Source organism: Sceloporus occidentalis, unplaced genomic scaffold (genome assembly GCF_023333645.1).
Source record: "Sceloporus occidentalis isolate IW3139 unplaced genomic scaffold, rSceOcc1.0.p SCAF_4, whole genome shotgun sequence".
Lineage (NCBI taxonomy): Eukaryota > Metazoa > Chordata > Lepidosauria > Squamata > Phrynosomatidae > Sceloporus > Sceloporus occidentalis.
In genome coordinates, this window is record NW_028316984.1 from 174,023,313 (window position 1) to 174,047,111 (window position 23,799).

The 23,799-nt window shown below is 37.8% G+C and overlaps 1 protein-coding gene across 2 annotated transcripts in view; it reads right to left on the minus strand.

Moving 5' to 3' along the window:
- Positions 1-6,910: 6,910 nt before the first annotated feature.
- Positions 6,911-23,799, minus strand: part of LOC149315027 (echinoderm microtubule-associated protein-like 5) — a 139,124-nt gene continuing 122,235 nt past the window's right edge. For both annotated transcript variants that reach the window (XM_089522366.1, XM_089522365.1), the window contains exons 31-43: positions 23,687-23,785; positions 21,499-21,519; positions 19,550-19,723; positions 18,428-18,636; positions 17,440-17,597; positions 16,440-16,554; positions 15,129-15,317; positions 14,748-14,920; positions 14,442-14,604; positions 13,631-13,734; positions 11,411-11,564; positions 10,519-10,619; positions 6,911-10,216 (exon numbers count right to left, since the gene is read on the minus strand). In XM_089522366.1, coding sequence (XP_089378492.1) covers positions 10,180-10,216; positions 10,519-10,619; positions 11,411-11,564; positions 13,631-13,734; positions 14,442-14,604; positions 14,748-14,920; positions 15,129-15,317; positions 16,440-16,554; positions 17,440-17,597; positions 18,428-18,636; positions 19,550-19,723; positions 21,499-21,519; positions 23,687-23,785 — 1,697 coding nt within the window. In that variant the 3' untranslated portion in view covers positions 6,911-10,179. The remainder of the gene's footprint in view (positions 10,217-10,518; positions 10,620-11,410; positions 11,565-13,630; positions 13,735-14,441; positions 14,605-14,747; positions 14,921-15,128; positions 15,318-16,439; positions 16,555-17,439; positions 17,598-18,427; positions 18,637-19,549; positions 19,724-21,498; positions 21,520-23,686; positions 23,786-23,799) is intronic.

The window sequence follows — 23,799 nt, forward strand, 5'->3', positions numbered from 1 at the left end:
CCAAGCAAGGATTTATCCTGTCTATGTTGGATTATTGTCTTTTTTCCCCCTTTGCATGCACCTTTACAATGTCCATTGTACACGGCCCATCATTTTCCACTAGAAAAGATTTTTTGTACTACAAAGTTATATTATCTTGGGAAAACCATTCTTAATTAGTACAGCAGGAGTCGGATATGTCTTTATCATTTGTTTATTTTTTTATTTTTATTGATTGATTATATTCTTCCTTTCTCTTGGGGTTGGGATGCAAAGCAACTTCCGATGAGCTTTAAAAATATTGTAATAAAAAGGAATTAAATTATAAAAGTTAAAATATTAATGAAATTAATTATATGATCACTAGTCCCAGCTTCTGCCAACCTAGTAGTTCAAGAGCATGCGAATGCAAGTAGATAGGTAGGTAGGTAGATACCACTTCAGTGGGAAGGTAAGTAGCATTCTCTGCAATCATGCTGGCTACATGATTATAGAGTAGTCTCTGACAGTGCTAGCTTAGTAATGGATATAAGCACTGCCCCTACGGTCAGACATGACTCAACAACCTTATCAACGGGGAATACCTTTACCTTTTACCTAAAATAGTAAAACTTCAGCACATTCATTAAAATCTCTGATTGCAAGAGGGAGCTTATGTTGAAAGCCAATCTGAATAGAAAGGACTTTGTATCCCAGTGAAAGGACAGCAAAATTGGGGGTAACCTAGCCTCCCTTGGGAGTTCCATTATCTCAGAATGGCCATTGAGAAGACTCTCCTGTCTGCTTTAAATATATATCTGAAGGTGGTAGAACTGTGACTCTCCAGCAAATCTTAAAGCCAGATAGGAATATGTAAGAGAATATTGTCTTTCAAATAGCTTGGACCCAACTCTTATAGGTCTTTATAGATACAACTGGCACTTTGAGTTTTACCCCCAAATGGATCAATAACTAGTAAAAATATTGTATGTGTTTCTTGTAACCAGCTCATCAAGAGTCCAGTCATAGCATTTTTAGCAGATTCAGTCATCTGCAAACAGCATGCTTGCGTTGTCCCCAGTGGTGGCATGTTCACACGGCCATGCTGCCATTAGGGACGACTCCCGCACCACCATAAAGGATATCAGAATTTGAGCATCTGCAGATTTTTGTACCCGCAGAAGGGGGGGGGGGGGTCCGGAATGGATACTGAGGGCTAACTATATCATATTTTCTTCCCACTCAAGAACGGCATTGGACACTATACAATTTCCAAAGACATTCTCAAGGCGAACAGAAAACCTTTCCCTCTTAAGATTCACCATTGTCTTGCATCCCTCAACACAACCAGACCCTCAGAGAAATCTCATGATCTCAGGAAGTGTTTCTGGAGGTCCTGGAAGATGCCTGCATTGTTGTGGACCTGCTAGCATGACATAGCCAGACTACCCTCCCTCGTTACTGCTTTGTTGAGAGGAGACACCTAAACCAACTAGTTATGTTCTGATGACTGTTGCACAATAATGATATCTTTCTCTGAAACCTTTGGAAGACCTCTAGGAGATTCTGTAGCATGATTAAACTGTGAGCCAGTCATTTGAAGGAGCTAACAACCCCATCCAGCACATACTGAATCCAGATTCCTGGTCTGGGTTTTGACTGACCAGGAGCACCTCTGTTTTCTCGGGATTAGGCTTGTTTGTTTACCCTCATCCAGTCCATTAGTGACCAGATGCTGATCCCAGCATAGTTTGGAACACCACAGCTGGCCAGTCACTGACTCTTGGACCTGCTGTAATGTAGAGATGTAATTGTTTACTAAGTTTCTTCTCAAATGTATCAATGAGTAATTTCAGCATTCTTCCCTCTGCAAGAAAATCTTCAAACACTGTGCACTCTTATTCTGCACAAAATTCACACATGGTAGGTTTGATAGCCTTGGCTGAAGAGCGGGTTATAAATTATTATTATTATTATTATTATTATTAAGCTTAAAGTGAATTTTCTGCTCAGGAAAATAACATTTCAACTAAGGACTATTAGTCCCTGTGCAAAAAAAATGCTGCTTTTTATGCCGCCATGTGTGATTTTTTTGCAGAATAAATCCCCAATTATAGTAGGATGGGTTTTGCCCTATAAATATGCCTGCTTAGGCACCAGTAATTTGGTGTCGCTTGAAGTCAGACAGATGCTCGATCTGTTTCTCACTTGACTCCAACATTGCTGGCCACGTCACAATCCCCAGGCAGCTTGCTGAGCCACTTCCACATCACTATGTCCACCTGATTGTAGCTCCACATCTGGAATCAGTACAGTATTGCTCTCGGCAACCCTGTAAGTCGCTGCCTGCTACCGCATTCTGTACTGTTAGTTCTTGGATGTGTGTGTGAGATAGTGCCTTTGTGTGAATGGTCATTCCCTTTGATTTACAAATAAAACTAATTTGTAATTTGCACTCTGGAGTTCTGCTTCTTGGAACCGGTATACACAGGCTTGATTCCTGCTTTGAGTTGCCTGAGGCCTCTTGGTTGATTTAATTGAGCTAATAAAATTCTCACATTGGGTATTAATTGTGGGTGCTGTACTGGGATCTTGGCAGCCACTATAAGGATGCCAGTCTTTGCTTAATCTGATTTTCAATTTTCAAGACTCGAGGCATACGTATTGACTCATTATATAAATTTCTTTATCAAATTACCTGTTTTTCTTGAAGCATTTGATTGGAGATTCTTGTATACTATAAGCAGATATGTCGATCCTATATGCTGACAGGCGTAAATTAGCATTCTTTTTGTCTCCATGAGACACATAGTGTAAAAGATTAAGCAGTAACATGATTTTTTTTATTAAATCCTTTGTATCTTTGGGGGAGCTACATTTTCACAAAAATATACAAAAGAATATTCTGTACAAATATTTACATTAGGATATGAGAAGATAAAATTAGCTCCATGTTTAAAACATAGATTTGACAAATAAATTCTTGAATTGTGAAATTTAACATTTCAGGAAATTACGTTGAAATATCGACGGTTGCAGATAATGTCTGTATAATTCAGTTCGTTTTTTAAAAATAAAAATTAATTTATGCAAAAAGGCTTAACTGATATACTTTTAGAATAACAAACTATAATATTTTGTTTGATCACAGGGATTAGCTCTTTATAATAACCAAAAACAGAATATACAGGTTTGATCAGTTTTGAATGTACACACACACACCCCTTGGGGTTAATTGGATGTTTTATTCCCCCTTTTTGGTTAAAGCAAGGATGATTGTCTGACTAACACTTCATATTGAAATGTAGTGGTTCTAAAAATCAAATTGTTACAGCTGTAGATTCAAGGAACTATAGTAAGACAGACTGAGAGTTATAAAAATTACTTTTTTAAAAAAAAATAAGAAACAGTGATAAAATGTGATTTTTAGCTATTGAAACTTCTCATTTTTGATAACCTTTTAAAAAACCAAGAATGTTCAGATAATTTTTCCTAGATGTGTTATCTATACCTATCACAGAACTGCTTTCAAAGGTCAGGGAGTTAGTTATTCATGTTCCACTATGAATAATAAGTGTAATCATTGACTTTTTTTTTTTGGTGGAAATCTCAAAGAGAAATGCCTGCATTGTTCCAGCTGTTGCTGATTTTCACAGGGTTTGGGCAATGCTGAGCCCTTTCTGGAAGAAGCTAGTTTAAACTGTCCATCTTGGCAGTTGACTTAGGGGCAAAACAGACCAGCACAATATGCCAGCTTGGGGGCGGTGTGGGGCCATGGTGTTTAGATGATGCACGCCCAAAAACTAGTACCATGGCGGAAAAGCCACCCTTTTTCCAGTGCAAAAATGAGCATTTTGCCACTTCTTTTTGTGCCAGGAAAAAAGCTGGATCGGGGCCACTGCGTGTGGTTGCCACAGCCCCATTCCAGCGCTCAAAGGGGCGGCATCAAGCTGCCTCTATACAGCCATCTGTTTCAGCCCTCAGTCTGGAATGCATCATCACAATGGTTAGCAGGTAAAGTGGATGATGGGACCACATTCGTATTCTTCCTTCCCACAATAATTTAATTTCAGACAAACCAGCCAAATCTCAGTGCCTATCATCTGGATCCCAAACCTGTCTATGGTGAAGCTATTCATGTTGATTTTAGAGTACCATACTTCAAATTGAATAGCATCGGTGTATCAGGTAAATGAACCTACCTTGGGTGAATGTAGGAATATGTAAAGTTTTAGGTTTTACCAACAGAACAGAAAATATTAAAGCCATTTTGAAAACTATATATGTATATATGCACACATACACGACTCATACAGAGAGATAACCAATGCTTATTGTCAGAAATATGTCAGTTCAATCTTAAGATAATATGGACTGCAGATTTACCCTAAGTGTTTGAGTCACATTTATATGGATAGCACCTGAAACGGTATCTTGTTTGTCAATAAATACTTTTCAGCTGGCAGAGAAAGCTTTGAATTTACATTTTATCTAAATCACCATAAGTGCTTCAACGCCCTAGTGTATACCGTAATGGAATATTTGCTTTACAGTGAAAAGCAGGCTTACCATTGTGGAGAGCATTGATGGCAGCAAGATTTTTTCATAAACTGAAACTAAAAATCATGGGTTTTTTTAAAGATCTCTTTAAAAAAAATCATTACAGAATTCTCAGAATATTGGGTTGTCTCCATGGCTATCCCAGACTATGCTTCTTGATCGCATCAGATTTATGCCCCCGAAATTAACAGTCATGGTTCCCAGGAAAGATGTTATGCTCAACACATTTTGATGCCAACAGGGTTTTTGGAAACTAAAGCATTTATACTGAGTGCAATATTTATGTTCCACGTGGCACACTCTTTTAAGTATATTTAATAAGAGAATACTTAATGTAAAATTATCTTAATATTTTGTTTCCATTCTGGGGGGAAAACATAATGAAAGGCTGGTTCACTAAATTTAAATTTCTATCAAAATAATTCATCAGAATTTTTTTTTTAAAAAAATTGTTTTTTGTTACAGGTGAAGTGAAATATTTCTACAGTAAATAGTACATGTGTCCAACTGATGTCCACCAAATTTAAATTTCTGTCAAAATAATTAATCTTTTTTTTTAAACTGCTGCTTTTCATTACCTACTGGGTGACCCTGGGCAGAGGAAGGCAACAGCAACCGTCTGAACAAATTCTACAAAGGAAACCATCTGACAGGTTTGTGGTAGAGTTGCTATGTCGGAAGTGCCTTGAAGGCACACAACAACAAGAACATCCTTTAGAAAGCACCGGAGATATTTCTGTCTGCAAAGATTCTTCATGATGCAAAAACAATTTATTTGAATGCATCCATAGAATTGTTGCAGAAGAACCTACCTAATCTATTGAGACAATTTAATAAACTGTATGTGTATGTATGACAAATTTGTAAAAAAATGGGATTAATCTTACAATATGAAAACATCACTGCAAATAGACAGAAGGCAAGGAGACGAAAAGTAGGTATGTGTCTAGGCTGAGGGAAGTCAGTAGGACAATACATTGTATTTAGCAAAAATACAGATCAGAAATCACTGTTTAATCTACTGCTGTAATACAAAACCATAAAATTAGTATGGTGACATATGAATATCTTTATCATGGAGATTTACTAATTTTATTATTCTCCAGTATAAACCAAGTTACTTGGGTTCTCATATTTCTTTTCGTTGAAGTATAGAACTTTACATGTATTTTTTATTTTTGAAATACTTACTTGGAAAACAAATGTATCTTTGTATTCTGGGTAAGTTGCTCAGTTTGTAAAACACCAGACCATGGTAGTTTCCATTGTACTCTGCTGCCTCAGGCAGCAGATAATATCTAATAATCCATTTACAACAGAGTGAATTTCAATTACATTATAGAAAAAAAACTTGTCTAGGGGCAGAACCATCCAACAATAAAATGTGGGAGTGTGTGTTGTTCCTCCATCCTTTTGAAGGATGTCTTCAGAGTTGTAGGGAAAGCTTTAGGATTTCTTGCAGGGGGCACAAAGTTGGACTGGAGATCCCACAAGTTCCCCTTCAATTCTATGATTCTATTATACCATTAAGAGCAATTACTAATGCAAAGGTTATGAGGCAACTGTTTCTCAACATAGAACCTCCTCTGAATCTAAAAAAGAGTTTGATTTTCATTTGTAGAAAGCCACTACCAGGAACCAAGCAATACTTAAGTTTGGCTACCACCTCTGAGTTTTCCTTGCCTAAGAAAACCTTATGAAACTCAAGGGGTCTTCATAAGTCATTAGGTGACTTGAAGGCACACACACACCCCTAGGTCTCCTCATGTGGACTCAATACTTTACTCTTTTGATACATTATTTATTTTAAACCCCTTTCTCATGCGTGACTGATCCTAGATTGACTAGTTTACAAAAATTAAATATTAAAAAATAAATGGGATTATTTCCTTCAAAATAATGAAATCTGTTATAATATGCAGCATTTTTCAACAACACAAAAGTGGTTATTCATGATAAACATTTTTACCAAGCTGACGTTCACAGCATGAAAGGGTCAGGTGCTGGTATTGGAATTCATGAAAGTTGATGTGCTGTTTTGTTTTGTTTACTGATGTAAATATTGGCTGGACTCCCGTTAGTGACATACATGTGTGTTGTTTAGTATTCTGGAAATTGTACAAGGCACTGTTTATTAGCTCAGAATTCAACATCTAACCCCTGTCTGCCTGTCCCAGCGCTGCCATGCCCATTTACTGGCAAGGGCCAGGGAGGAGAGGCAACCAGGCATCACCCTTCCTTGGTGTGGTTTGCTGGAGATCTAGGGGAGACCTCATTTCTCTTCCTTTCTGTACCCAGGACAGAAGCCTTGCTGCATCTCATTACCAATAAACCACTTATAAAGGTTGTGTTTGAATATCACACTAACTGAAGCAGAAGCAAAAGCTTCTCTACTAATTTTGATCACAGAAAGGGAAGGAATAGGTGAGCCCAAGGTTTACTGTGATTCATTCCCATTACAATAAATCATGGTTTACTGTGAAATCTCAACACAGCTATGCTAAGCTATTTACCATCGCCTGAGCCTACTGTAGAGTTGCTAAACCTCACCATTCACAAACATGCCTAGAAAAGAACAAGGAGATGGCAAAAATGTCTGGCTACGTTTCTGAAGCTAGATGCAAATCCATTACATCATCAACAGAGATCAGCCAGGGAACATATCTAGATGTTTCTGCAATCACTTCCACTCTCCTCTAGGAACAAATGATTGTCGGTGGAGGACTTCAGCAACTCTATGATAAGTCAAAGGTGGGGAATTTGGTCACTTGGAGGAAGAAATGGAATGTCAACCTTTGCAGTGTCCAAAACAGAAAAGTGTGTTTTTGTGTGCCTTCAAGACATTTCTGACTTATGCTAGCCCTAAGGCAAACCTATGATAGCCTTTTCTTAACAAGATTTAGAGAGGGGGTTTGACTTTGCCTCACTCTGAGGCTGAGAGAGTATGACTAGCTCAAGGTCACCCAGTTGGTTTTCATAGCTGAGTGGGAGTTCAAAGACTCATTTCCTGAGTCATAGTCCAATACTCAAACCACTACATCACACTGGCTCCAGATATGTAGGCATAGGATTAACTTACATCAGTGTATGCCACTAACAAGATGTCAGTCACTGACTGGATGATTTCACGTTAAGGGATTTGAAACTCTAATCACTAGCTGGGTGAACTACTCTGACAACACAGGAAGATCTACCAATCCAAAAGGCCTCTGGCTGCTACAGCTGGTTGATCTGATTTTAGTTCAGAGACGGTTAGAGAAGGCAGGACATTCCAGGGTGAAATGCTAGGATCAATAACAATGAGCTGAGCAAAGAATCATTCTCTAGCCGATGCAGAGGAGCAATCAGTATATTATATATGAGGTATAGAAAAGATCAGAAAAAGACATGATAATAAAGGAATTGCATTTGCCAATCATTGTTTTGATAAACCACATTACTACATGTGTCATGTATTCAGTGATGAAACCAGACTGCCTGGGGTAAATTACATTTGGGGGAGCTGCAATGTATGAAAGAAGAATTGTTAAGGAACATGCATTATCATTTAATATGAATAAATTACCCCTAAATAAACTGTTAATTACTCTGCTGCTTATCAAGTAGCATGGGTACAACGATTAAAATCTTTCAAATACATCCTTTGATGAATCTGGCATTCTAATCCATTCCAGGGCACAAAATAAAAGTGGAGGAGTTTGCTTCTCAGATTAACATGAACTATCATGGCATGATTCTGTGTATGCTTCATTGTGTAGAACTGATATTATTTTCATATCTAGCTAAATCTATGTCCCACCATGTACATGATATTTAATATATAAAAAAGTACATGAAGCCCTAAACCCAAGCCCCACAGAAGGCTATATGTCTCTGCAATTTCTGCAGTTATCAAGCCCTTTGGGCTGGGGTGCTGGAGCCTTTAGAAAATCACAAAAACAGATAGGAAATGACAGGACTCAAATCAAATCTTGAAAGGCTTCTCTCATAGTGCCTCTCGCCATTAATCTATCCATAACGGCACAAAGAGAGAACTTTTTCCCCATTTCCCTCAGCTGAAACCCTCAGAAATAATCTGTGAAGCACCAAGACCACACATGTGCATATCTTTCCATGCATGGATTGCTCAGCATATCAATATTTTGGTGGAGTGAGTGACCCATACATGAAGCAGATGTAGTCCCAATGAAGTAGTCATAAAAGGATTTGTGGCACTGTTTTCAAAAAAGCTTTCAAGAGCACAGCACTGGCCTACTCTACAGCTTGACTACAATACCCATTTAAACTGACATGGCCATCTTTTCCCCTTTTATCTTGAGTCTGTAGTTACAGATGTAACTTTATCACCTGCAGGCTTTCATTTCAAATATTACAGTAAGCCCCTGTATAATCAACATACACAGTTATGGTGGAGTTACAACTGGACGTTAGAACTGACTGAAGCATACAGTCACTTACACATCAAAAATCTCCTAATTAGCTAACTTGAATGTAAATTTTCCATGTGTTAGTAGATTAATAGACAGTTGCTTTCAAACATAATCCATCTTCATTCTGAAGAGGAAACTGTGAGTGCCTGTATGTATGAACTGGCTTTAAGATTATGAGCTAGAGCACAAGAGATTCAACTAGTCTTATTCTTGTGTAAAAAACAAATAATTTGTAAAATAAACTTGAATTCTTAATGTCACTTTGATTTCACCTAGTGATGATGTGAAAATGCACCAAACAATTCCTATTGCTGTGATTTTTTTTGCTTCTGATGACAACCTAAAGCTTCATCAATATATGAACAGTAAAATGAACAGCCTATTTCCCATTTCTAGCACAGCTCTGTAAGTAAACACAGCACTTTATCTTTCATTGAGAACACTTTTTATTCACAAGGCAAAAAACGGAGTTAGACTTTTAGGTTGTGGACAAGGCACTCACCATGTGAGCAAATCTCATTCTGCTCACAGAACTAATTTAATGCTTAGGTAATACAGAAACACTAAATTAGCCTTGAATAATGGGTTCATGCATGTCTCCTAGTATTCACAAGACATGACTACAACCCAGGCCTTAAAACCAATAGAATTCTGCAGGTCCTAGAACAAACAACTCTTGGGAGATGTTTTGTTTTGGTGAACTAGACAAAACTTTTGCTGAATCACTCCTATTTTCAGTTTTACTTTCACCCATTTTTAAAAAAAGAAACTTAAGAGCTGTAAGGTGGTTTTCCTTTCAGTAATAAAATAAGGAGTCTTCTATTTTAGCAAGAGTCAGTACCCAGTACTTAAACATTCATGCTGAAAGTAAACACATCGATGTACAGCATTAGGTCAGTAATAACATCTCTTGATTAGAAATCCATGATCTTACTGGGAAACTGTACAGAGAGCCAAAGCTCGCTTCTTTTTATCCGTATGTTTCAGCATCTGGCAGTGAGTGGGAAACAAATGTAGGTTATCTGATACTGTAGTAATATGACTAGACTCAGTACATTTCCAGTAGTCCATTCTTCTTGTACACTTTAGTCAGTCAGACAGCTGGTTGTCTGTCTTTATCAGCACCATTTCTTGAAGCATGCAGGGCACTGTAGAATGTCTCTTTGCAACCATGAGGCATTAACACCTCTTACTTCATGCACTATTCTCTTTAGAAAGTTCTTTGTTTCTCTCAGTGAGGCATATGTACACATTTCCAGACAAATATGCTATATTTGGGGGGGGGGGGAATAAAAATTGCTGCAAGTTAATGGATTTTAAAAAGGAAAAACAAAATAACTGAAAAATAGATTTTAACATGTAGTACTGGCAATAAGCAAATATTTTTTTCCACTACAGTTTTTGCTAGTTCAGCTAAATGGCTGATTATCTTTTAAATATTTGAGTCCGTTTTCAGAAAGAGCAGATGATAATTTGTGCAATTAAAATTTCAAGAATTCTTTCTATTATTCAATTAGTGTTATTAATGTTTCACAAATCCTTTCTATTTTTTAGATAAAGATTTACTTACCTGCTGTCATCTCCACCTGCACTGACAACATATCTGTCTCCACTTGTAAAACGAATATTAGTCACATGGGCCGAGTGACCAAAAAATCTTTTATGTTTTGCCTTTGAAATAAGAAAATTGTCCATCTCAGTTTGACTGTTTTTAAAATGCACAGCTAATCATACTATATGAACATTTGGAAAACATCAAACTCACTTCCACTCTGCCCCAACCCTACTCCCTGCCATCCCTGTAAATCTAGGGCCAGCTTCTGGAACATTTCTCCTGTTTCTGTATGGAGTAATGACACACAGTTCTTCTGCAATGAGACATATACGATTTCTGTTGCCCTCTCAGTGTTGTGTGTTTTGTATACTAGGACTATTTTGCCAAGAAAATCAAGCAAGTGCAGTATGCTATTTTACTGTTCACAACTGAAGGTGCAACCAGATTAAAAAGACCAGAAAATCTTAGATATTGTTCTTGCTCTCGTTTTATTTTTGAGATACATCCATATTTGTTTATCCCAAAATATTTTCTGTCAGCTCTCAATATGATCAGGGACTTTTTATACCAGCTCCCCAGGTTGGTTTATTTTTTAACACAATATAAAATTGGACAGGACAGGTACAAATTTGAGAGTTTTCTGTCAGTCTGGATGTACCTCGAGACAACTGCTTCTTGCCTCAAGTGATGGTAAATTATGTCACTTGAGTCGGGACTCCCTCATTGATCTTAGCAATCAAGGGATTACATCTGTATCTTAAATGTTCAGCAGGTCTTGCTGAAAAGAACTGTGAGCCTGAGAAGACAACCTTATTGTAAATGCCATAGAAAAGCATGCTGTCACCCCTTTTCTGGTATCACCATAGGTAACTATAGTTTTTATTTTTAAGGATTAAAAGGTTCTTACAAATTTTTCGGGACAAGGGAAATCAAACAGCTTGACCATGCCAAAGTCATCCCCTGTTACAAGGCTGATTCCAGAGTGGGAAACACAGGCACAATTTACATCAGCTTTCTCAGCATGCCTGGACCAGATTCCAATAACTTCATCTCCTAGAACACTGAATAGAGAAGGGGGGAAAACACTTAAAATGACTATCTAAAGAAATACGTCTAATAACTATATTAGTGTTCCCCCAAAACCACATGTTATCTTGATAATATGTTCAGTTGCAAACATTCCAAAATTAGGAGATACAGAATAAAAACATTAGATGATACAGTATCTTCTTGTTACTTATTATTTCACAGGATTTATATTCTCAGTTTGCTTAGGGCCGGTGCTCAAATTAGTGCTAAAATTACAAAGAACTTTGGGCTCATTTCATAGCATCCACTAGTGGACTCATGAAATGTGCTCCAGATGGGTATAACTATGATCCTCATCATCCTTAACCAAGATTTCAATTAGCATGCTCACTGGATATGATGAAAGTTGTATTCTCTGGATACTGCAGTTCTTTTTTAGTTATGTCCTTTGACTCCTCTCTCCTCTTACATTTTTTTTCTGTCCTGCCTTGCCAGCAGATGACTTTCAGTATTTCTCCCTTCATTTCTTCTTTGTGATCTCTATGACTCACACAAATGGATTATCCTGAACCTGCACAGTGCCTCTTTTTGGAGTGTTTTATAGCATTCTGAAAAGTTCTGGTGGCAGCCTCACCCACCTCTGACAGCCCTATAAAGGGCTTACCTTATGTAATGGAGGCACATGCGTGTGGTCATGCAAGTGGTTGTACACATACCACGCCACCATAGAAAACAACAGGACTTAAGATCCCATGTTTTTTGTTATGTACCGGGGAGGCCAGGATCGATCCCCAGCAGATACAAAGGAACGACCGTAACAATTCCCTTCCTCTTTTCTTCCTAATATGCTGAGTACTTCATTTAACAAAGGTAGAATCAAGTCTTAAACATCAAATGACCTAAAATGGAAAGAGGCAATGAACTCTAAATCCAAACAAACAAAACCTACAATAATGGAAAAGATCTGTGTGGTAGCAGCAAGGCTATGGCAAAACAGAGAAATACGTCTTCTTCTCTCATTAAAACAAACACAGGGATTGGGATGACAGTCTGAAGAGACCCTAGTTGGAAGCTTTCAAACTAGTTTTTGAGGATGCCTCTCTAGAAGTCAAACTGGTTGATTTACCAAAGAGAAGAAGAACCAGCCCCAAAGCACTCCTTTGTCTGCAATCCAGCATACTTAAGAGCAGCACACAAAAATTTAAAGTAATTCTGACTCACTGACTGCTTATCTTTTTTTTTTCTGATCAGACTGCAGAAATGCTACCGAGAAAATGTTTCCATCCTCCACTGAGAGGATTTTGAGGGGTTGGCTGGATCAACTCCACAGCAGCATTTGAATAAAAAGCTTGCTCCGAAAAAGAAATACCGCCTGCTCATTAGAAAAGGAAAGCAAGATGTTGAAAGAAGGTTTGATGAAATGGAAAGATGTGGAAGGGAGGTTGTACAGGGTAAATGTACAAAAAGGAACCTACCTAGGATAGGTGGTTATGAGCTTAGGTCTGTACCACTGATTGAGATGTTAATTTGTATCTGTAAGCAAGTTTATTTCTGTTCAAGTGGTTTAGATCCATTTGGGAAGAGGCCTCTAGTTTCTATTAAAATCTCATCAGTTCTGCAAAGTAAATGCTGTCAGGAGTATTAGGTAAAGCTGTGTAACTAATGAACAAAACTGAGAAAGAACTTTGAATTCCTGCTTCTGAAGCTGGCACATGGGGATCTAATCCATCTGACTGTGGATTGCTGCTCTGTCTATCCAAGAATGACTATTTAAAATAAATATATTCAGGGTAGCTGTGCTGGCTATACAGCAAAATTCACAAAAGAGTGATATTGTCACTTTTTTCTTCTTACTGTATAGGTTTTTATTTTAGCATCTTTTGCCTGATGAAGTCAATGGAGCTTGAAAGGCTGCATTATGTGTTTTGTGCATTTAGGCTGATAAATGAACATGTCACTCTTTTATGGCTTTTGTTTTATTTCTGATAAGTACCACCTCAACTCCACACATGGAGACCACACAATGTAAGAAAAATAGCATTTCTATTTCAGGAGATGACATGTCATATTTTCAGAATGCTAAAATGTGTCATTTTACCTGGTCCATGTGGCCCATGTTATTCTGTCAATCACAGTTTGATCCAGGAGCTGTTTTCCAGAAGGCACTTCATAAACTTGCCTTTTATAAGACCCAGTGGAGACCTTTAAGAATTAATATAGAAAGACACAAATGTAAACTAACACTTATTCTGAGAGAGAGAGAAGAGAAAGGGTTGTGTGTGTTCTGTTGAGCCTTAAAGTTTTTTAAAATTACAAAACAATATGTTTTTGCCAGTAACAACAAAAGTAGAGTAAACTGAGAATCTGCTGACAGACATGAGTAGAAATTGCAGGAATGGCAATGGGGGAAGAACTGGTTTTTTCCCTCCTCTAGCAGAGTAAGGGGCTATATTTACAGCTGGGTGGCTAAAAGCCACCTGTCTTTGCCTCTGGCGGGTACTGCAGCAGCGTGTAACCGCTCAGCCCTATCTAGCCCTACGTTCGGGCTCAGGCCAACACAAAGTGCTGGTCTGTTTAGTGCCTAAATCTCATTTCCATTGCAAAATGATAGGATGGGCCTTCAGACAAAAGGTCCTGCTGTTTCCACTCAGGTGCAAAGGACTGCTGTAGCAGAACTCCAGTGGAACAGAATGAAACAGCAGCACTTCCATGGAGATAGAGGGTGGGTTGTATGAATTCAAGATTCCTGAACCAGATTTTTTTTCCTGCTCAAGAGCAGGCTCAGCTAAGCCCCAGAGGTTTTCTGAAGTGCTGTTCTGTATTTCTCTTAATGTGTGATCACTGCACAGTGTGACTGCAAGAAGAAGATTTATTATACGTCTGCAAAAAAAAAATCTATTTATATTTACCTGAAGATAACAGCTATCTGCAGAAAAATCCATTTGAATTACAAAGCTTGGGATGTCCTTGCAGTAACTGGCTCGGTTAAGGGTAGGCCCCAATGTCAAGTCATAAAAATCCACTGCATTTTCACTGGAACCCACTGCTAAGTAATGAGAATCTGGGCTGAACCTAGGTAGATGAACAGTTTTAGATGAGCAGTTGATGTCACAAAGCACTATCCTAAACATCTCACAATATTATACAGTATCACCAATACAAAATACAGAATGATAGCAGATGCCACAACAAGTAAGAGGCACATGATTTCTTACCTGATGTCTTGGATAGCTGATCTTCTGTCTCTCTTCTTCCCCCATATTTTCAGAGAGTTCACTAACAAGATGATAAATTCTCCATTTTTCATGCCAATAGCCACCATGTCACCCTCTGGACTATAAGACACAGTGCGTGCTGCATGGCCCAAATTGACTTTGTTCACCATCTTCTGTGAGAATTTTGTATGAAAAAGTGTATTAAGTAAAGACAGTATTATCAAGATTACCAGTATGTCAAAAATGTTTTATACAGTACTTGCTTATCTCCTGATAATAGCTTCTAAGGAAAATATTCTGAAGGGTTTTCAATTGAACTCTTTTTAATGTGTCATTTAAAAAATATTATTGTAACTTCTTAAATGCCATTTTTGCACCTACTTTATCAGCAATATCCCAAAGTCGGACCGTCCCATCTTCTGCAGCAGAAAGGAAAACATCACGAGAAGGGTGTGTTGCCAGTCCCCAGATGGGTCCATCCATATGGCCATTAATTAAAAGGTTACATGCTGCATTTTTCTCTCCAACTTCTATTATTTCAGCATTCTTTGTCCCAACAAGAATTTTCCCCTGAAACAATTAAATAATTAATGGAAATTCATAAAATAGCATCTATTTGTCAGTAACAATGGCCTAGCCCAGAAACAACTTGATCTTTGGGGATCAAAAAGGGCTTCCAACTGTTTAGAGATCAATTGGACAAAAACAACAGGCCAAATATATATGTGTACACACACACACACAATTGGCCCTCCACATTCACGGGGGTTAGAGGGGGGAAACCCTGTGAATGTGGAAAAACTACACATAAACTCCCCCTCCCCCCCTGCAGCAGCCATTTCCAGGGTGGGAGAGGCTGGAGCAGAAGGAAAGCCTGAGAATGAGGAGGAGGAGTTGGAGGAGTGAACACTGGGCTTAACCACAGGTTTAACATTCGCAAATAACCAAAACTGGATGCTAACAGTCCTTTTAAAACAAGGATGGACAACATGTGATCCCCTGCCAGTTTTAGCAGTGCCATTCCTGGAGGGCTCCAAGAATGCTGATTTTCCTCTAAAGCTAAACACTGGACTTTTCTTTAACAGCTGTTTGTGCTCCCTAATTAAGAAGAGAAAATGTGCTCCTTTCTATTTTCAAAATCCATTAAAATATTTTTTGGTGAATAGCAAGTGCCCAGAGGTCAGAATGGGCCTCCAGACCTGTTAACACTGACCACCCTGTCTTAAAATAATCAGTTTAGCTATTTAAGACCTGGTACAGACAGGCAATTAACAGCGTCCTTGCCGTGAATTAGGGCTAGATGAGGCTGCGCATTTATATGCCTAGCAGCTCTAGTTCGCAAGGAGGTCGCCCCCATCATTGGTCGCCCGCATCTACACAGGCGGCGCCATGATGGCCTGAGTATGGCACAGTGCCCAAACTGTGCTGGCTGAAAGTGACGTGATCGGGGTGTGCAAGCACATCAATCACACCCCTTCCAGGAAGTTACTTTTGGCAGCTTCTTTTTACTCCCAAGAGGGAGTGCATCGTTGCCATGCCTTTTAGTTGCTGTGGCAACGATGTGGGGCAAAAATGGGCAGCACGGAGCCGCTCGTCTGTCGAGCCCCTAACTTATAATAGATAGAAACTCAATAAAATAATATCTAGCTGTTCTAAGATGTATAGCATGATATGAAAGAAACCCACACTTACTTTGCCTCTGCATACAGAACGAACACAGTCAATTATCTGTCCAGTCTCTAATCTGAAGGCACGACACCGCCGTAGTTCCTGATCCCATAGTTTAACTGCTCCTCCTTCTTTTGATCTAGTGTAAATAAAACACAAGAAAACATTAGAAAGCATAGAAAAAATTATAAAAAGAATGAGTAAAAGTGCCTAAGAGATATGGCCAGAATCCTGTTGGTGCGCCATGTATTTTTCCCCCCTGGTTGCGCAGAGATGGCATGAAAAGCCTCTGAACAGCCTATTTTCCAAGTCTCTTTCATTCTTTATGGCTGCTGCATCCATAAAGACAGTGCACCAGCAAGATTCCATTCAAGGGGCACCAATTTTAAACACTTGTTCATTAGTTGGAAATGTAACTGATTATCACAAATTAATAATTAAAACCAAGATTTTAAGATAGGCCATATTTGCTATCCACAAATTATTTGCATGGTAGATCATTTACGAGTAGCTATGTTTTTAATACACAGTATCTAGAGTTTTTATAGTTAAGCCTTCTGTATCTGTTTCTACTATTTCACATCAAACAGAGATAATATGCTTTCTGAAAGATATTCGGTCAGAAATTATTACTGTTATTCTTTCAAAACCACTTTTAGTGCTACTGATGTTGGAGATGCAAAGTCACATAGTATTAATGGGAGCTGGTGGTGACACCAGTAAGTCAGCAGTACTGTATCTTTGCAACTGGTAAGAACAGTGTGCAATTAACCTTCCTGTTCAATATATCTAAAGATCTAAGTAAGACATTTTACTGCATACTAAGCTGCCATGAATGCTGAAGGCACTGTTTGCTCTACTACATAACATATGGATAAATATGCTTAGGATGTTAATGTCCATAAACATAATCAATGATAAATACTAAGAATTATTACCAAAGTGTAATTTATTACAACACATTTGCAGTATGTAGCCATTAATAATTTTGCTAATTGCTTCTGTAGTACAAAACAGGACTCACGGCCTCTCTTTGCCTCCTGTTACAATTAAGCCATCTCGCAGAGTTGTATACATTGCAAATATAGGCCCATTGTGAGCTTTGCCCACAATTCGATTCAATATATGCTCTTTCCAAACACATACATCTCCACTGATAGTACCTGTAAATGTCAAATTGTTCTGAAAAGGGGGAAAAATAAGTTCATTATTTGATTTCAAAACTCAACCAATACATTTATTTCCTTCTTAAAGAAAAGAACCCTGATATAAAAACAATGATCAAACTACTATTCTAGTCTAAGTTCTGCCCTTGTTTTAGAATAGAAATGACATACATTGGAAAACAAATAAGAGCATGCAGCTTTCTTAGTTTTCCTGGCCTCCTAGGGACTTTCAAATGGCACTGATCACAGTATTGGACTTATTAGATAATCTTGGTGAAAAATGTGAAGCCCAGTGCTGGACAAGCATCAATCTGGCAGCACAAATTTAATGAGAAAGAAATTATGACCCTTCCACTGGTATAAGTGTCACTGAGTTGGCATTAACACCAGCACACAATTCTCAGATTACCTTTTGAGTTAATGAACTAAGAGAGCTCTACAAATGAATATTGCAGTATAGGTAAGGACCACTGACTTCTGTGGAGAAATTATTATGAGATACAATGTAAACAAGTCTTTGTGTTTTGCCTTTTTTTTTTTTAGAAGTGTAGAGTCTCTATGGGGAATTTTTTTAGTTGGAATATCTGCTTTTAAATATCCTAATGGAATGACAAGGAGAGTGGTTATTTATGCATCAGTAAATTGGAGACCATAGGTAGATCTTCCTCTCCAAAGGTAGAGAGGGAGAATCACGCCATCCTAGGACCCCTAGGATGCTCCCAGGTACCAAATGATTGCCGCCTAAGGTAGAAAAGACAGATATACAGTAACTGAAATTAAAACACACAAGGTAGAAACAATAATTTTTATACAACTAAATATTTTAAATCCTGTTCAACTACATACCGCTCCAAATGCTACTGACAACATGGTCTGCATTCGTGCATCTTCTATTGAACTTGTCTGTCCTTTTTTACTGAGAAGTGCCCTTCCAGCAAGAGTCCAAAATCTCACATGTTTTACTCCCACTGAAACAAATTGTGTATCAGAATCAGGCCTGAATTCTGCTACAAAAATACGTTGATTATGACCGGCTCTGCTGGCAATTTTGGCACCTAGTGGGAAAAATTAATTTCAAGTTACAAATACATAAATTAGTCAGTAAATAGTAAAATCAAATTATATTAGAATGTTCTGAAGTTTCCAATCCAGAGCAGTTGTGACATTAGTGTTCGCCATCACTATATACATTTCTTTCTAAAATACAAGTTACACATTTTGAAAGCCAGGTTTTAAAAATCATTTGTTAAACCAAAAGCAGCAGCAGTAACAACAACAAGGTATTATACAGTGCTTTAGAGAGTTCAAGGCTTTTCAGATATATTATCCTGTATCCTTACAACTCTGTCAAGTAGGCTAGTACAGTGATCTGAGGCTCTCCCACCAAGACTCTATGGGCTTCCCAAGATCGACAAGGATTCCATTCCACTCCGACCCACAGTGAGTTCTATTGGATCCCCCACATATGACTTGACCAAGTTTCTGGCCACACAATTACAAACCCATATAGGGCAAACCCCACACTACATCAAGGACTCAGCTCACTTCATAGGAAAAATCAACGACCTGGAACTTAAACCCGGAGACATACTAATCAGCTTTGATGTGGTCTCCTTGTTCACCAAAGTCCCCATAATGGACACCACGGCACTTATCTGACAATTTTTTCTGGAAGACATCACCACTACCTCACCACAAGCTACTTCCAGTGGGACAATGGATTCTATGAACAGAGAGATGAGGTAGCCATGGGAAGCCCTCTGAGCCCTGTGATAGCAAACCTTTATATGGAACACTTTGAAAAGCAAGCCCTGAAGGTCCCACTTTTGGAATGGACAATTAGACTGGTGATAAAAACGTATGATATATTTAATTTATATACTTATAATTGTTACTTTTCTAGCTACTGTTTTTGGTAAACCTATAAATAATGTAGGTATGTTTTATAAAAACAAAATATGTTCCTACCTTCTTGCCATTTCCAAATGGTAATGGTATGTTCAAGATCCAGCCCCACAGAGAGAAGAAGCTTGCCAGTGGCACTAAATCCAACTGAACAAACTCCTTTTGAATGGTAGCATCTCAAAACAGACAGTGTTTGTTTGTTCATTGCATCCCACACATGAATACAAGGTGCTGTAGCTGAATTAATAGAAGAAAATCAAGATTTTATTTTACTAGTAAAAGCTTACAGCATTTTAAACTCTTAAAACATCAGGTTGATTTTAGGGTTTTTGTTCTTTTTAGTAAAAACAATCTTCAGTGTTTTCATATTGTCTTCTGAAACTTAAATTGCTAAGGAGAGCATTATTCAACACAAAATACTTTGTAAATATGATCATATTCCAGGAAACATATACCTGTCAGCAAAGCCTACATTTTCTTAGTTCCACTAAGTTCTCTCTTTCACTAAAAACACAAATGTTAAATTTTTATTATTTTGTACATCTTTATAACTCTTCATCTAAAACCACACATATATGCACACTTACATTTGTGTAATGACAATGGAACAAAGTATCTAGGCAGGATAAATTTAATCAAGGATACTGCTTTGCAAAAAAAATATGAGTTGAATAGATTTTAAGTTTCAGTAAACTGCTCCTAAGTCTTTAGGCAGGGAACATTATAAACAGAAAGACTGTTAAATATGAACTGGGGATCTTGGTAGTATTCTTCATTGATAGTGCTGTCTAAATTTTGAGGGGGCAGTACCTGTATTGTCCAGTGCAACAAAAACAATGAAGGGTCTAGTACAGTGATTCCCAAACGTTTATCCTCCATGTGTTTTGGACTTCAGTTCCAGAAGCCCCAGTCACCTTGGCCCATAGTCAGGAATTGTGGGAGCTAAAGTCTAAAACATCTAGAGGACCAAAGTTTGGCGATCACTGGTCTAGTGGCACCATAAAGACTAACAAAACTATTTTGCATAAGCTTTCATTTTATGCATCTGATTAAGTGGACTGCCACCTATGAAAGCTCATGCTGAATAAAACCTATTAATACTCTTCAACTCCTGGACAGCTTGGCTAGTCTGCTATCAGAAGCTCCATAACCTTTCTAGTTGCTTCTAATACCACAGGTGAATTATATATACAGAGTTGATTTAATGGTTTTAAGTGGCTAGAATACTGTCCTGGACTGTGGCAATAAATAAACTATACACTACAGAGTCCAAAAAGAGTCTGTCCTGACTACTTGCCCCAGGAAAAACACACTTATTTATGTGATAGCACACTAGACCAGTAGAATAAGACATGACAAACAATTGCTCTATTTAAGCAAGAATATACATTAGCATTTTCTATTGCATGTCACATAGACAACGACAAAAGATGACTACTGATTGATGTGGAATGGTAACGGAAATGCAAAATTACTCCTGGGAAACATGTTTTGCTAAGATTATGTTTCAAAAGAAACAAAATGATACTGCACAAAATGAATTTGTTCCTACTGATAATTATTTTGGATGACTGATAAAAACAGTATGACAACAATACAAAAATATGGAAAATGATTTAATGATTAACTCAGTCACCAAGGCCTCTTCAGTGAATATCTACACTGAAAATAATATTCATTTAGAAAAGAAATAGTTGTTGTCAGCCCCAATAATTTTCCAGAAATGGAATGAACTTATAGGTATGCAAATATAAATCTGGATTAGAACTCACCTATTAAAACAAAGGTGAGTACAATAAAATAAAGTTAAAAATTATTAAAATGAAAGTTTTTATTTCACCCCAAGGAAATCTTGTATATTTATAATTTGCTGGATGTTGTGCTTAGTGTTAAGGAGCTAATGGTATGGTGTTTTAAAGTATATAAATATATTCAGTTAACCTACCTAAAGCAGGACATAACTACAAAAAACCTAGTTATACCTCAATATGTTAAAATTTTGTTTCCCTTACCTGACATATCTGCTGAGTCTCCTGTAATGGAAAAGCAGCAGAAAAACAATTACAACCAGAATGAAGGAAAGAAACTAAAAATATATGTGGTATTAAGTACAAATTTTGATTTCAGATTCATTTTATAGTATCAATTCTGTGGTAAGTAGATCTAAAATAAAGCTAACTGTCCATATGTAGACAGTACTTTTTGGAGATACAGAGTAAACATAGTGATGCATTTTCATGAATTATGTGTTGGTCAGTTGAAAACTGCACAAACTTTAGTTTCATGGAATTCTCAGCTGTATGCAAAACAAAGTTACCTTGGTGATACCCTTCCTTTTTCCACAACTGGGAATAACAAGGATGTGCAAAAAGACAACCTATCAGTTATGGTGAGTTAGTACACATTTTGTAATGCTAAACCATGGTTTTGATGTTACTATTTACTGATCCAGGTGGGTAGGGAGGAGGGAAGGTGGCTCAGGCAGCAAAGAAGTAGCCAGCCCTGGCTGCCAGAGGAAAGGAAACAAAGGCACTATTCCTTTAATTAATCCAGTAGAGGACCCTCATTTCTCTTCTTCTTGTAATTGATTCTTACTCTCCCGAGTTGCCTTTCCACTCCTCTCCCTCACTGGGTCAGTAAATGTCCATAGGGGCACCCCTGACACACAGGCTGACAACAGCCATACATAGGCAGGAGAGTGCAAGACCACAAGTGGGATGTTACACTCTGCACGTGCAATGCAGGATATCAGTCGTTAAGCTCATAGCACAGATCTCGATTTCTGGATATGTTCTTACATTCAGATAGAAATCTTATTCGTGCAGACAGAGTAAACATTCATTTAAATTGTGCGAGAAAATCTATTAATATACTATTTGGAAGAAGACTGATTTATTTCATTGGATGACAAATTACAGGGAACTCTGTGCATGGATCATAGAATCATAGAATCATAGAGTTGGAAGAGACCACAAGGGCCATCCAGTCCAACCCCCTGCCATGCAGAAAATCACAATCAAAGTATCCCTGACAGATGGCCATCCAGCCTCTGTTTGAAGACCTCCAAGGAGGGAGACTCCACTACACTCCGAGGGATGGAACACTTACATGTCAAACTAATTTTTGGATGAAGGAGCTTGTGCAACACCTTGCCATTTAAACCAAAGATAGATTTGTTATATTTCTTTTTGGTGACCTTCCACATTCCACCTTAAAAAAAACACAGCTTTATAACCAGAATTTTCACTAAATTGTTGAATTTTGAATTTTTTCGCTGTACAACAAGATGTGAAATGTTTGTATTTGGAATATGTTCTTTTTAAAAAAGTATCTGTTACTACCTGATCCTGAATATTAAACTCTACTTTAAACTAAACAAGTAAATGTGTCTCTGATGTTGTGGGTGATGTTATTAGGACATGTGACACTGCTGTCAGAAAAATGTGGGAATGAGTTAGCATCTGGATTTGTAGCACAGTCTTATCCTATATTTCCAACCATGTTATGTTTCTTGTAGGCAAGAAGTTGTTTATAACTGGGAGGGGGCTGTCTGTAAGGACGTAAATACCTGTCACTCAGAACCTGTGACAGGACAGTAATATTCTCCAGAACTGCCTGTTGCTCATTGATGGAGTTTAAGTAGTCTCATTTTTAATACTCTGTCACCCCGCCCCCCCCAGTGCATCTGAGGAAGTGGTTTGAAATTGCTGAAAGCTCATGTTAATATCAGGTTTCCCCCCAAGCTTTTAAGAGGGAGCATGTGGGTGTATCTATCTGCAGACTACATACACCTGCTTTTAACTATATCCTCCCTTTATCTCATATACAAACTAACAGAGCCTTCTCTCATCCCATAGTAATAGGCATTTTGCCTCTTAACTAGTTCTATACATGTTGGAGATGATAGTGCACATTCCAGCAGGTGTGGAGTTTTTAAAAAAGAACATGGTTGTGTTTAACATGGGGCTTAACAATTTAAAAAATCATTTTGATAAATGCTGCAATGAAAATAATGGCATTCTGAAAGCACAGATATATTTTAAAAGAATTTTAAGTGCTAACAAGAAAAAAGTTGGCACAGGTAACTGAGTAACATTCAAACAAACAGAAGCAGAATAAGCTTTCTTCTATCCATGAATTCACATGACTAATAGTTCATGCACATCTATTAATTTCTTTTTTAATAAAATACAAACATACCTACTTGGCCAGTTGCCACAATGTTGATAAACTTGGGGTGCTGATTGATAGTGAGGCACAAAATATCATCATTATGTTCTTGGTAAAAAGACTGGGAGCCTAAAGAGAGAAAA